Source organism: Panicum virgatum, chromosome 5N, assembly GCF_016808335.1.
Source record: "Panicum virgatum strain AP13 chromosome 5N, P.virgatum_v5, whole genome shotgun sequence".
NCBI lineage: Eukaryota > Viridiplantae > Streptophyta > Magnoliopsida > Poales > Poaceae > Panicum > Panicum virgatum.
Genome location: NC_053149.1, coordinates 17,967,845 through 17,980,474, shown reverse-complemented (window position 1 = coordinate 17,980,474; position 12,630 = coordinate 17,967,845). Strand labels below are relative to the sequence as shown.

General features: G+C 41.5%; 2 protein-coding genes across 6 annotated transcripts in view; one reads left to right on the top strand and one right to left on the bottom strand.

Annotated features, from left to right (window-relative positions):
• Window positions 1-1,232: 1,232 nt before the first annotated feature.
• The window catches only part of LOC120673731 (nodal modulator 1-like), a 12,024-nt gene continuing 626 nt past the window's right edge, over window positions 1,233-12,630 (top strand). Inside the window, exons 1-25 of the mRNA XM_039954715.1 lie at window positions 1,233-1,461; window positions 1,568-1,633; window positions 2,619-2,705; window positions 3,257-3,313; window positions 3,420-3,484; window positions 3,574-3,740; window positions 4,415-4,476; window positions 4,553-4,636; window positions 4,780-4,936; window positions 5,262-5,377; window positions 5,898-6,026; window positions 7,281-7,352; window positions 7,450-7,545; window positions 7,616-7,693; window positions 7,977-8,105; window positions 8,226-8,402; window positions 8,511-8,711; window positions 8,796-8,909; window positions 8,993-9,240; window positions 9,478-9,520; window positions 9,603-9,851; window positions 10,244-10,468; window positions 10,907-10,998; window positions 11,511-11,739; window positions 11,860-12,216. Coding sequence (XP_039810649.1) covers window positions 1,360-1,461; window positions 1,568-1,633; window positions 2,619-2,705; window positions 3,257-3,313; window positions 3,420-3,484; window positions 3,574-3,740; window positions 4,415-4,476; window positions 4,553-4,636; window positions 4,780-4,936; window positions 5,262-5,377; window positions 5,898-6,026; window positions 7,281-7,352; window positions 7,450-7,545; window positions 7,616-7,693; window positions 7,977-8,105; window positions 8,226-8,402; window positions 8,511-8,711; window positions 8,796-8,909; window positions 8,993-9,240; window positions 9,478-9,520; window positions 9,603-9,851; window positions 10,244-10,468; window positions 10,907-10,998; window positions 11,511-11,739; window positions 11,860-12,216 — 3,402 coding nt within the window. The 5' untranslated portion in view covers window positions 1,233-1,359. The remainder of the gene's footprint in view (window positions 1,462-1,567; window positions 1,634-2,618; window positions 2,706-3,256; window positions 3,314-3,419; window positions 3,485-3,573; window positions 3,741-4,414; window positions 4,477-4,552; window positions 4,637-4,779; window positions 4,937-5,261; window positions 5,378-5,897; window positions 6,027-7,280; window positions 7,353-7,449; window positions 7,546-7,615; window positions 7,694-7,976; window positions 8,106-8,225; window positions 8,403-8,510; window positions 8,712-8,795; window positions 8,910-8,992; window positions 9,241-9,477; window positions 9,521-9,602; window positions 9,852-10,243; window positions 10,469-10,906; window positions 10,999-11,510; window positions 11,740-11,859; window positions 12,217-12,630) is intronic.
• The window catches only part of LOC120673732 (mitochondrial amidoxime reducing component 2-like), a 25,961-nt gene continuing 19,926 nt past the window's right edge, over window positions 6,596-12,630 (bottom strand). For all 5 annotated transcript variants that reach the window (XR_005674779.1, XR_005674786.1, XR_005674796.1 and 2 more), the window contains one exon: window positions 6,596-7,001. The gene's annotated coding sequence lies outside the window, so the exon portion shown is untranslated. The remainder of the gene's footprint in view (window positions 7,002-12,630) is intronic.

The following is a 12,630-nucleotide window of genomic DNA, read 5'->3' as shown; positions in this document are numbered from 1 at the left end:
ATTACACCCATCCTTAAATTTTTTTTGCAAATAGACTTTTATTCAGTACTTCAAACGAACACTTAGGGCCTGTTTGGGGAAGCTTTTGAGAGCTTTTGGGATTGCAGGAAGCTCCAAAAGCTACAATCTACCCCAAACGGGGTAGATTCTCCAACCAGCGAAAAGCTGCGGAAGCCTCATTTACACTACAAGCGAAGAAGTTGCTGAGGACTAGCTTCCCGAGCTTTTGCTCGGATCGACGCCACCCATCCCCTGCCCACATCTCCGCGCGGGCTCCCCCTCCACGCCGGCCGCTCGACGCCCCTCCCCTCCACGCCGGCCGCCGCAGCTCCTCCCCTCAGCGCCGGCCGCCGCTCCTCCCCTCCGCGCTGGCGGCGCGCAGCTCCTCCCCTCCGTGCAGCCCGACGGCGCTCCTCGCCTCCGCGCGGCCCGACGACGCCGCCGCCGCCTCTCCCCTTCACACCGGCTGCCGCAGCTCCTCCCCTCCGCGCCGGCCGCCGCCCCTCCCCTCCACGCCGGCCGCCGCCCCTCCCCTCCACGCCGGCGGCACGCAGCTCCTCCCCTCCGCACGGCCCGACGACACCGCCGCCCCTCCCCTCCACGCCGGCCGCCGCAGCTCCCCCCTCCACGCCGGCCGCCGCAGCTCCCCCCCTCCACGCCAGCGGCGTGCAGCTCCTCCCCTCCGCGCGGCCCAACGGTGCCGCCGCCCCTCCCCTCCACGCCGGTCGGCACCGCCCCGAGCCCCCATGGCTCCGGCCTTCAGATCCGGCCCTCACCGCGCGACACGGCCGCTGCTCGGGACCGGGGGCGACCTCCTCTGGGCGGATTCGGCAGGGGCGAGCTCCCCAGGGCGCGCGGCGGGGGCTCGGCTGGGGCGGGGGCGAGCTCCCTAGGCGGCGCGGCCGGAGCTCCAACTCCCCTGAGCGGCGCGACCGGGGCGAGCTCCCTGGGCAGCGTGCCGGAGCTCCAGCGCCCTCGAGCGGCGTGGCCGGGGCTCGGCGGCGGTGGGGTGAGCTCCCTAGGCGGCGCGACTGGGGGTCGGTGGCGGTCGGAGCTCCCTCCCTTGACGGCGCGGCCGGAGCTCCGCTCCCTGACAATCGCTTTGGATAAGCTCCCCAAATAGACTAGGTAGCTTCTCTGAAAAGCAGCTTTCTAGGGAATCAAGTGGAGCTTTTCCAAGTGGAGCTTTTGGAGAAGCTTAATCTCCCCAAACAGAGCCTTAATGTGATGGATAACTAAACACAGCCCTTGCTAGCAAAATCTCTCAACTCCACTGCCACCACCGCAGCTATTGCTATCCTCGATCTCGTCGTCGTCTCCCCGGTGGCATGCTCCGCTCCCGCTAGATCCGATCTATCTATGGATCCCCGCCGTCTCCCCGTCCTCGTTGTCCTCCTGCTCGTCTTCTTCTCCGCCGCGGCCGCCTCCGACGAGATCCACGGATGCGGCGGCTTCGTCGAGGTCGGTGTGCCTCACGCTGCTGGATCTCCGCGTGCTCTTCGCTCTGGTTCGCCTCGTCGAGGTTGTTTACACTGATGCGGCTTGGGGTTTTGGGTTTTGGTTGCAGGCGAGCTCCGGCTTGGCCAAGTCGAGGAAGGCGTCGGACTCCAAGCTCGACTATTCCGACATCACGGTACGCCGTCCGAGCCCTCGTGTGGCCCACTCTAGTTGTTGTCCCATCTCGTAAGCTTGTAGTTGCGCTCTGCTGGATGTCGTTGGTGATCGTGCTGTGCCTGGTATTTTGATGAATGATTGGGATAGTCTCAGTGCACAGTTTGCTTGATGTCTTTGAACTGGACCTCGTGCCGAGCTGATGATGTCCTGGTTGCGTGATGCTGTTTTCTCGACTCACTGCCTCTAGTGGAACGATGTGCATTAGTTTGAATTGCCTCTAGTTTTGTTGGTTACTTGGATTCGGCAACTTAGTCCTTATCGTCTGAGTTTGCAGTTTTGGGATGCATAGATGGTTTACATTCTATCAGGATTGTTAATAATTGTCATTAGAGGGTCACAAACTTAAAGTGTTGTGCTTCCTTGTGTTTTGAGTGCTGATATTGTGTACATTGTGATCTAGTTAATGGTGGCTTTGGTGATTGATGGACATCGGTTACACGTTGTTGAGCTGAATGCTCAGATCCAATTAGTCATAGGGCAGATGAAAATTGGGTTAGTTTCATGTATTTGGAGGTTTCTTAACTTTGAGAGTGCTGTAACTGTTGGAAATTCATTTAGAGTTTTGCTGTAAATGTTATGAGGTTCACTTGTAAGCATAATAGTTGGTTTGCGTATTGAATAGCCACTTGCATTCATTTTCTGTAAAGTTTGTATTAGCTGAATACTCCATTCTCTGTTCTATCAAAATTGATACAGTCTCACAAGGCTATGATCTAGTTTTCTTCTTCACTGCTTGAGCACAGAGGGATATTCTCATATGACTATGCAAACTGTAGTCTGTAAAAACTAATCTTACATTTAACACATGACTATAAATGTAGGCGTACTTTTTTTTTTGTTTCTGAGTATATTCTGTTAGTCATATTTATGCTTGGTGTACATGCTTTTATGTCTGTTATTTGGACTAAGCTTCAAGCTGATTCCCTATTAACTTCCTTTATCAGGTTGAGCTGTGCACTGCTGATGGTTTGGTTAAGGAAAGCACACAGTGTGCACCTAATGGCTACTATTTCATTCCAGTCTATGACAAGGTATCCTTATGTTTGCTGTTAGTTCTGGGTTGTCTTTTACAAGCGTCCTTATTTTGTTTACATATATGAATTTATTACGAGTAGAACAAGGGTTAAAGGAAACTACTCCCTCCAGTCATGGAATGTGCGACATTTTGGGTAGTGTGCAGTCAGCATTTTTAAACTGTGCCCATCAACATTTTTGAACAGCTGCAGCCGCAGCACAGCCGCTCGGCTGCAGACCAGCCCAAGACATGGTGCCGGCTGCTGCAGCTGCTGGCAGCCGCCGCAGCTGTGCCGAGCACATTGAAACTTTTAAAACAGCCAAGCTATATTTGCCTTTGGAAAGTAGTTTCATGCCATTACATCGTTCACATATTTTGTATATTTGTACTACTGATTTTGTGACGAGGTAGTAGTTAAGTTCCTAATGAACATTACAAAACGTAAGTTACTCTGTGACCATGTTGATGTTAAGCTCATAATTTTGATGTTCTCCCCTATTTCCACTAAAATAAGTTTTGATGTTCTTCGCTGTGCCACTAAAAAGCTTGTTGCTTCTGTCATCACAGGGTTCATTCGTGGTCAGAGTTAAGGGACCCAAGGGATGGTCGTGGAAGCCTGAAACTGTAAAATAATGCTTTGACTGAATCTGTCGTTCATTTGCATTTTGTATTTTTTACCAGTACTAAGCACATTTGTCCTTTTCTCGGGTGACACCACCTAAAACTTCAGGTTCCTGTCGTCATCGATCAGAATGGATGCAATGGAAATGCAGATATAAATTTCCAATTCACTGGGTTTGTTTCTTTAGACATTTAGTTTGTTTTCTGTATGAACAAGAGCCACATTGAAAGTTCAGCTGTTAATACATGTGTACACCATGCAGGTTCATGATATCGGGTAAAGTAGTGGGCCCTGTTGGTGGTAAGAGCTGCTCGAAAAGGGGAGGACCTTCTGGTGTGAAAGTTGAGCTGTTGACAGATTCTGATGAGTTGGTTGCATCTGCATTAACATCATCATCGGGAGAATATTCGTTTACAAACATAATTCCAGGTTTTTCCTTGCTTGCTGTGCTTTATTTTTAATAAACAATGTAACTGTACATGCAAAATCTGGTACGAGTACTGTTCATTTCCTGTATATTTGTTACACACAGTTTTTTTGTTAGGATATTCTAGTTCTATCTTACAAAAAAAATTATATACGATATGATTCCATTTCTAGCCACTGATGTGATGTTTTGTTTACAAAATCATAAATACTAAGAATGAGTTCTTTACTATTTGGGATACCTGTTTTGCCACATCGAAGTTGCACAATTCGGAACCTGCTTTGATTTTGCCCGAGTTCTGCCACTGGAAAGAAGGGATATAGGCCTTTGCGACTGTGTACCATGATTCAAATGCCCAAAATAAACTTATGCTCATCACCTCGTACCAAGCGTGCCAACTTATTTATTCATGGTTCTCTCTCCCCTCCCCACATCCAGCACCTTGGACCACCACGAGGTTCACAACACGTCAGCCTCTGTCACCCCAAACCATTAGTTCAGTAATGCGAGAATGCTGAATGGGTTAGAATTTATTTTGTAGAAATTCTTTCTTGAGTTTCATATCCTGTGGCTCTGTGCCAATAGTGACCTTGAACTAATGTTGTGAAAAATAGGGTGTATTTTTTTTTGTGCATAGCCCTTTTTGTTCTTTCTCATGCTTGTGCCCCTTTTCCAGGGCGTTACAGATTACACGCTTCTCATCCTGATTATGATATCGAGTTGAGAGGCTCACCAGAGGTAAGGATCACATATGATTGACTGATGATGTAATAATGATCTTATTGTCTTATGCACTACATGTTACTATGTACAGGTTGACTTGCGATTTGGAAATGTTGTGGCAGATGATGTCTTCTTTGTATCTGGATACAACATTTATGGCACTGTGGTTGCACAGGTTGGGAAGAACTGAATGGTTCTGTTTTATTTATAATAATAACTAACACTGCGACCATATTTTTGCACATCCCTTTTGAATTTTGATTTGCTTTGTTTAGCAAATTCTTACATTAAACATATTCCATGCATTTTCTTTGCCAGGGAAATCCGATATTGGGAGTCCACCTGTACTTATATTCAAATGATGTAACAGAGGTCCCTTGCCCACAAGATTTCAGTGATGCACCCAGGGAAGGTGCTCTTTGCCATGCAATATCTGGTGCTGATGGGAAGTTCATGTTTAGATCACTACCTTGTGGTATGTTGATAACTTGTTCAACGAATAAAATGTCATCTCAGTGTGATAAAATCATATGTCAAATTTCTTTGTAAAATTTATTGGGGATTTCTTTGTGAGATGTATACTTGTGATGTCTTCAAGTGCATCAATACATTAACTATTGTTTTACATCCCTCTGCTCATCTAACTGAAAGTAACATCTAAGTGAGAAAATATACCACAAACATGATTCCTTGTACTCATGGTGAACACTTTTAATTGTTTCTTATTCGCTGGGGATCATGTTCTGTTCTTTCCAGGTCCTATATAATGTTAACCCTTTACTGTTTGCTATAATATGCAGGTAGCTATGAGCTGTTGCCATACTACAAGGGGGAGAACACTGTATTTGATATTTCACCATCTTCACTTCCTGTTTCTGTTGAGCATGGTCACATGACCATTTCCCAAAAATTCCAGGTGATGTTTGACATTGCTTCACATCCGTGTTCAATCTGTAGAAGTTTTGGTAAAAGTCGTTCGCTCAAGGATGATAGAAAATGAATATATTTGAGAACCTCATGGGTGTATGCGTGAGTGTAACTAGTGTTCTTTACCTTTTTTTCTTAATATAATGATACACAGATCTCCTGCGTGTTTGAGAAAAAAAATAGAAATTAAATATGTACTATTGATAGAATCTAGGATTAGATTTTTCACCAGTTGAATTAGCCTTTATGCTTTCAGAATAGTAATTAGAAATGGCAATGGATATACAAATAGAAAACTGTACATGATTCAAGGAGCCAAAACTCAACTGTTGCAATGTTGACTGCACACAAGTTTTAGGGATTGTGTGATGGTTTTAGACTATCTTTCTGCTCCTTAAGAATTCCATTTGATGATTTAATTCATATGCTCTGTTTTGTTATTATCTTCCCCCTGAACTGTTCATTTGATCACTAACTTTTTTGCAATTCCTTTATATATATTTAATTAGGTTACTGGATTTTCTGTTGGAGGGCGTGTTGTTGATGGTTATGGTGCGGGTGTGGAGGGTGCCAATGTTATAGTCGATGGCCAGTTGAGAGCCGTAACAGATAGTCTTGGTTACTACAGACTTGATCAGGTACTAAACTGGTTTTATTTGGTAAAATCTAGCACCTATGTTGATATTTGAAGTCTCTTACTCATGTTGATGTCACTTTCTCTTTGTACTATTTTCTTTTTTCATTACGAACTCACAGTAGCCATTTTGGGACTTGTTTTTTCTAGCTATTTGATCAATATGGTCGTTGTGGTGCAACCTAGCAGGTTGCAAGATGACAGTAATGTTTACACATTCATTATGAAGGGTGAAAAGTAACATAGTTAGCTACTGACGGGAAGAGAAATTATGAACTCAGTTTAGTGGCTCAACATACGTCTCATATAGAAGCTGCAAATCTGTATTATAAGCTGTCTTATATTAGATGCTCAAAATGGAAGTGCCTGTATTTTATGTGCTTATCAACAATATTAATAAGGTGAATTCTACTGCATGTTTGCAACAATAGGCCAATACTAGTGAGGTGATATCGAATATAATGTTTCAGTAATTATTTTTATTCTTTCAGCCACAAGTATATGCAAATTAGTTCTGTAAGGTAATGGAAATAAACTAGCAATCAGGCGAAAAAACAACAACTGAAGAATTAAACTACGCAGCAGAACGCTGACCAAACCTAGTGCTTGGTTAATAACTCCTAAAATAAGTGAACTGCAAGATTTCAAGCACCAAAAATCAACAAGCCATAAAATTAACTCAGTAAGGTTCATTTGGAACATTCAACAAATTGATCGTACCCTTGGTTTATTTTACCATCACTTTGTTTCTTCACACCACTTTTGGCATATGCGCTTGACAAAGCTCCAAACCTGGCATAATATCCTGTCTTTCTCTACATGGCAGAGACAATAAAGCATACAACGGCTTCGGGGCACCGATGATGTCTTGAATTTGGGGAGAATAATAATTTGGATTCTATGTATTCATGCGTGCACTTTGCTTGCATCATATACTCTTGAGGATTTTGCTTGCTGACCGGCAAACTTGATATATATCCTGAAATTTAAAATTGGTGTTAGTATTTCATATACCATTTTACTGTTCAGCTCGTGTTATGGTATGGCCCTGAATTGACACAATGGAACCTTTGAAATGGCAAGGGTTCATAATTTTTTTTGGCAATCACCTAATAGTTACCTAACTTCATGGAAAAGAATACATGATACTTCACCTGCTTTGAGTTTGTACATTTGCTCAACATGACACTTAAATTGAAGTCACTATTATAAAGTTTTCCATCTTTAATAAATTGTCTTCTGTGCTGGCCTTGTATAGGTTACATCCAAGAAGTATACTATAACAGCCGAGAAGGATCACTATAAGTTCAACCGTTTAGAGAATTTTATGGTAATGTTGAGTTTGCTTGGACAATATTATCTTCGGTTAGACTTACAGCTCAAATGCCTTGGTTTTACATTTTAACTAAATACATTCTTTCTGTTAGATTTTACCAAATTTGGCCAGCATTCATGATATCAGATCAGTTAGATATGATGTATGTGGTATTATTCGAACTGTAACTCCGAATTCAAAAGCAATGGTACTATCTTGATCCATCTTTTTGTTAGATCACTTCAGAAACTATTCTTACAATTTCGATGGGATGGTAGGTGACTATAACACATGGACCTGAAAACGTAAAGCCGCAACGGAAATTAGTGGGAGAAAATGGACGATTTTGCTTTGAGGTTTGTGCCCCCCACCTATTTTTCCCTTGCAAAAAATCATATTATACATTTACCTGCAGTGGGTAATCCTTTGTGCATTGAGAATAATACACAAAGCACTGATAGGCCGTAAGGATTGTCAACAGGAGTATATGCTATAATATTCCAGTTAATATTTTTTATACCCTTGTGAAATATGATCTTGGCGATTTATGATGTTAATAGCTTCTGCAATGCTTGATTTGAACCTTAGATGACATCATTACTAATTAACTTTCTTTGGCATCTTTGCTGTACTTTGCAGGTTCCTGCTGGTGAATACCAGTTATCTGCATTACCTGTAGATTCCGAACGTTCTTCTAGTCTTATGTTTTCACCAGGATCTATTAGTGTCAATGTAAATAGCCCATTGCTTGATCTGGCATTCTCTCAGGTAAACAAAAGCATCACTTTAACCTATCTTTTCCTTAGAAACACTTTGTTAGCTTCCGCCAAGTTTTATAATTTGTTTTAGGTTGAGATAATATCTCAGAGGATTAACTCTTTGTTGCAGTCACAAGTAAATGTTCATGGTAAAGTGTCGTGCAAAGAGGAATGCAACCAAAATGTTCTGGTCTCACTTGTTAGATTAGCTGGCGGTGTTGAGCAGGAAAAGGAGACAACTACTTTGGAGCAAGATAATGTCAATTTTGTATTCACAAAAGTATTTCCGGGGAAATATCGTATAGAGGTAAAACCTCGTGTCACAGTTACTGCTCACCCCCCCCCCCAAACACCCACACAAAAAAACTTGCTAGTGTTTCCAAGTCTTTAACTATTTCCTGTACATTTCTTCCAGGTGAAGTATTCTTCATCTGAGGGCTCAACTAAGGATGATTGGTGCTGGGACCAAAATACCTTGAATGTAGACATTGGCACTGATGATGTGAGGGATATTGTGTTTGTACAAAAAGGCTACTGGATTGAGCTAGTTTCAACTCATGATACTGAAGCATATATTCAGCTGCCAGATTCTTCTAAACTTGACTTGTCGATAAAGGTCCTATCTCACAACTAAAGGAATACATTATGTTTGCATAATGGAACCTTCATTTAACAACAATCCATTTTTCTTCTTGGACAGAAAGGATCTCAAAGAATTTGTGTCGAAACTTCAGGGCAACATGAGATTCATTTAACAAATCCTTGTATTTCCTTTGGGAGCTCATCTGTTTTGTTTGATACAGCTAATCCCATGGTGAGCCTTTTTCCTGCTTGGCATATATCTATATTCCTACAAGGTTTATTTTGACACCCTAACATTGAAAGTTTCCCTTTTAGCTGGTTCATATCAGCGCAAAGAAGTATCTTGTAAAAGGTGAAATCCATGTGGACGTGGGCTCCCTTCAGGAAAACATTGATTCCAAGGATATAGTCGTGGATGTCTTAAAGAGTGATGGCAGCTTCGTAGAAAAGATATCCATCAAACCTGCTCTTGGAAAGAGTAATCAGAATGGCTTTGCTTCCTTTGAGTACTTTATTTGGGCTGACCTTGGGGAGGACTTCATCTTTGTTCCTCATGATTCTAGGTATAGTGTTCTATTCCATTACTTTGTTTTCTGCAACCAGGATGTTCATATTAATCAGAATGCTTTGAGGCTCTAGTTCTTTTGGGGCCTGAAGTTCTACTTCAACCCTTCTTTATCTTTATTGTAGACTGCTTCATTTATGTTTCTTTTTCTTTTTTTTCGGAGATAGCTTTTCTTTTATCAGAAAATAATTATGTAAATGTTTTATTATACTGACATGATTTGCCGTATTGTCAGCACTGGAAGGAAAAAGGTTCTATTTTATCCAGCAAGACAACAGGTGGGCGACAGTTGATAAATGAACTTTTTTTTAAAAAAATTTGAAACCATGGTTGTAATTGCTTGCAATCTTTAAACTGCAGTATTCAGTGTCTGTGAATGGATGCCAAGACACTGTTCCTCAAATCACTGCAAAAACTGGTCTGTACCTTGAAGGATCAGTGTCACCTGCAACTTCTGATGTCGATGTCAAGATTCTATCAGCTGGAAAGAGCAGCTATACCCATCTGAACAAAGGGGATGTAGCAACAGAGACAAAAACAGATTCTGATGGATCATTCTTTGCAGGTCCCTTGTACGATGACATAGAATATAAAGTTGAAGCTTCAAAGGTTTGTATAACATTTTGAGCATATGTTTCTATTTTTAGTTAAACTTCCTACTAAATTACCGCAAGACACAAGATGCTGATGTCTAAGGAATAGGTCATTGCTGTGGTGTTGATGATGTACAACACCTGTAGTAGTGGCAATTACGGGAGCATCACTGTCCAGTTATTGTGCTCAACTCTAAAATGACATCCATTTGTGCTAGGTGGGATTAGTATTCTGTTTGCCCCTGGACATAAACTTCTGGCCTCTGCTTAATGAGACATGGCCTAACATTATTAGAAAGCTGCAACATTAAGCTACAATTGCAGCATAACTAGGAATCTTTAATCAGAAATCACAAAGGGGTGTTTTATTGAATATCCTATCTCATATCATTTTTGACCTTCGTGCAGGATGGTTATCATCTCAAGCGAACTGGCCCATACACATTTGCTTGTCAGAAGCTTGGTCAGATATCAGTCCGGATTTATGGTGAAAATTCGGAGCTGTTACCATCAGTATTATTATCCTTGAGTGGTGAGGAAGGGTACAGAAATAACTCAATTAGTAGCTCTGGCGGAACTTTCATCTTTGACAATTTATTTCCTGGAAGTTTCTATCTCCGACCTCTTCTTAAGGTGCTTCTTCTTTTATGCTCTCTCTCTCTTAATCTTTGTATCCCATCTGCTTAATAATGTAAAAGTTCATGAATGTATCATGAATGTTAATTACTTAATTTGGAACTATAACTTCAATCATCAGTTGCCATCCCATGTTTACTTAATGTAATTTTATCACTTATGACTGAAGTTTGCATTAATTCTCTAAGAAATATGATAACAGGTTAATGAGTTTTGTGAATTTAGATTTTTTTTAATATCCCTGATGTGGGTTGAGTTTGAGTGCTTGAAATCCTGTCGCCACATAAACTTTTGTTAGTTCATAATCAGACGCACTTTTTGAAATTTGGAAGCAATACATGGAGGAGCACAAGATGTGTCATCGAGACATTGCAGAATCATATTTGTTTTTTTTTTCTGGAGAGCTGCTAATGGTTTTGGATGTTTCTGCTGTAGGAATATAAATTCAATCCATCAGCAGTTGCTATTGATCTTAATTCTGGGGAATCTAGAGAGACTGAATTCCGTGCAACCAGAGTGGCTTATAGGTCTGTTTCATTATTTGTTTTTGAACAATTATTATTGGTCTGTAATATTTCTCGTGTCTATATGCAAAGAAACACATATCGGGTTGCAGAAAGTTTGTGGCTTTGTGCCTTATTCAAGTTCACAATGAGACTCTGTATTTGCTATGTCACTGTTACTGATCCATAGTAGTGCTTTAGTGTCATTCCAGGTAAAGTACCGCTATATTTGCTGCATGGGCAACTCATGAGTGGCTAACTAGTGGTGTCAAATGGACCCACCACTTATGTTTGTTTGGTTCCATATGTGGTTCAAATGGTGCTTTACTGATAACAGTAGGTCTTGTTACAAAATGATGAACACCTAGCTTAACCTGCTCAGTTGTTATCTAGTAGTTTTGCTGTATGGTTCCCACATCATGTGCACGGGAAGTGATTCATGAGTTATGATAAGATCCATGCTTGATTGAAAACTATTTTTATGTATACTATACATTACCAATCTTAGTACTAACTTGACCAACATTTCAATGTAGTGCCATGGGTTCTGTAACACTGTTAACTGGTCAACCAAAGGAGGGTGTTTTTGTTGAAGCAAGATCTGAATCCACAGGTTATTATGAGGAAGCTACTACAGATTCTTTTGGTAGGTTTCGTCTTAGAGGACTTGTTCCTGGATCAACTTACTCTATAAGAGTGGCTGCAAAAGATAATCTCCAGTTTGCAGCAGTTGAGCGTGCATCACCAGATTATTTGTCAGTTGATGTAAGTTTAAACATAATTTTTTTTGAAGTCCAATACTGTTTGCAATGTCATTCTCAGTTACAGATAACACACTTCTTGTGCTCCTTTATTGTTTATATTTAACAGCATATGCATTTCTAGGTTGGTCATGAAGATATCACTGGTATTGATTTTGTGGTATTTGAACGCCCAGAAGTAACAATCTTGAGTGGTCACGTGGAAGGTGATGGTATTGATATGTTGCAGCCACATCTGTCTGTTGAAATCAGATCAGCAGCAGAACCTTCTAGAGTAGAATCTGTTCTTCCTGTTCCTCTTTCATACTACTTTGAAGTGAGAGATTTGCCCAAAGGCAAGCATCTTGTTCAGCTTCGATCTGGCCTTCCATCACATACCCATAGGTTTGAATCAGAGTTGGTCGAAGTAGATCTGGAAAAGCAACCCCAAATTCATGTTGGCCCCCTTAAATATAAAACGGAAGAGCGCCATCAGAAGCAGGTAATTTCTCCACACAACTGGCACTGGTTGATTTGCATTCTCAAACTTGAAGAGATGAGAACTATGGACATGAGTTACTTTGCTTAAGAGGTACCCATACTGCACATGAGGGGTAGAAAATATTAATCTCCTTGTTTATGCAGCACCGAGTGAGATATTTTATGTACTTTATACTGCATACGAAGAATAGAAAATGCTGTGGTCATTTTCTTTTTGTTAGCACCAAGATACTCTATGCATTCTAGATTTGCAAATGAAGTGGAAACATGTAATTTACCTCAATTCTTGTTTACATATTTGGGGATTAGAAGTAATCCCTCGGGACTGCTGGGGTAAATGAAATGATTTGTCATTTTTCCAGCAGATTTGGTCTAGTCCTTGAAACTTTGATATGCTAGTGAGTCAAATTTAATT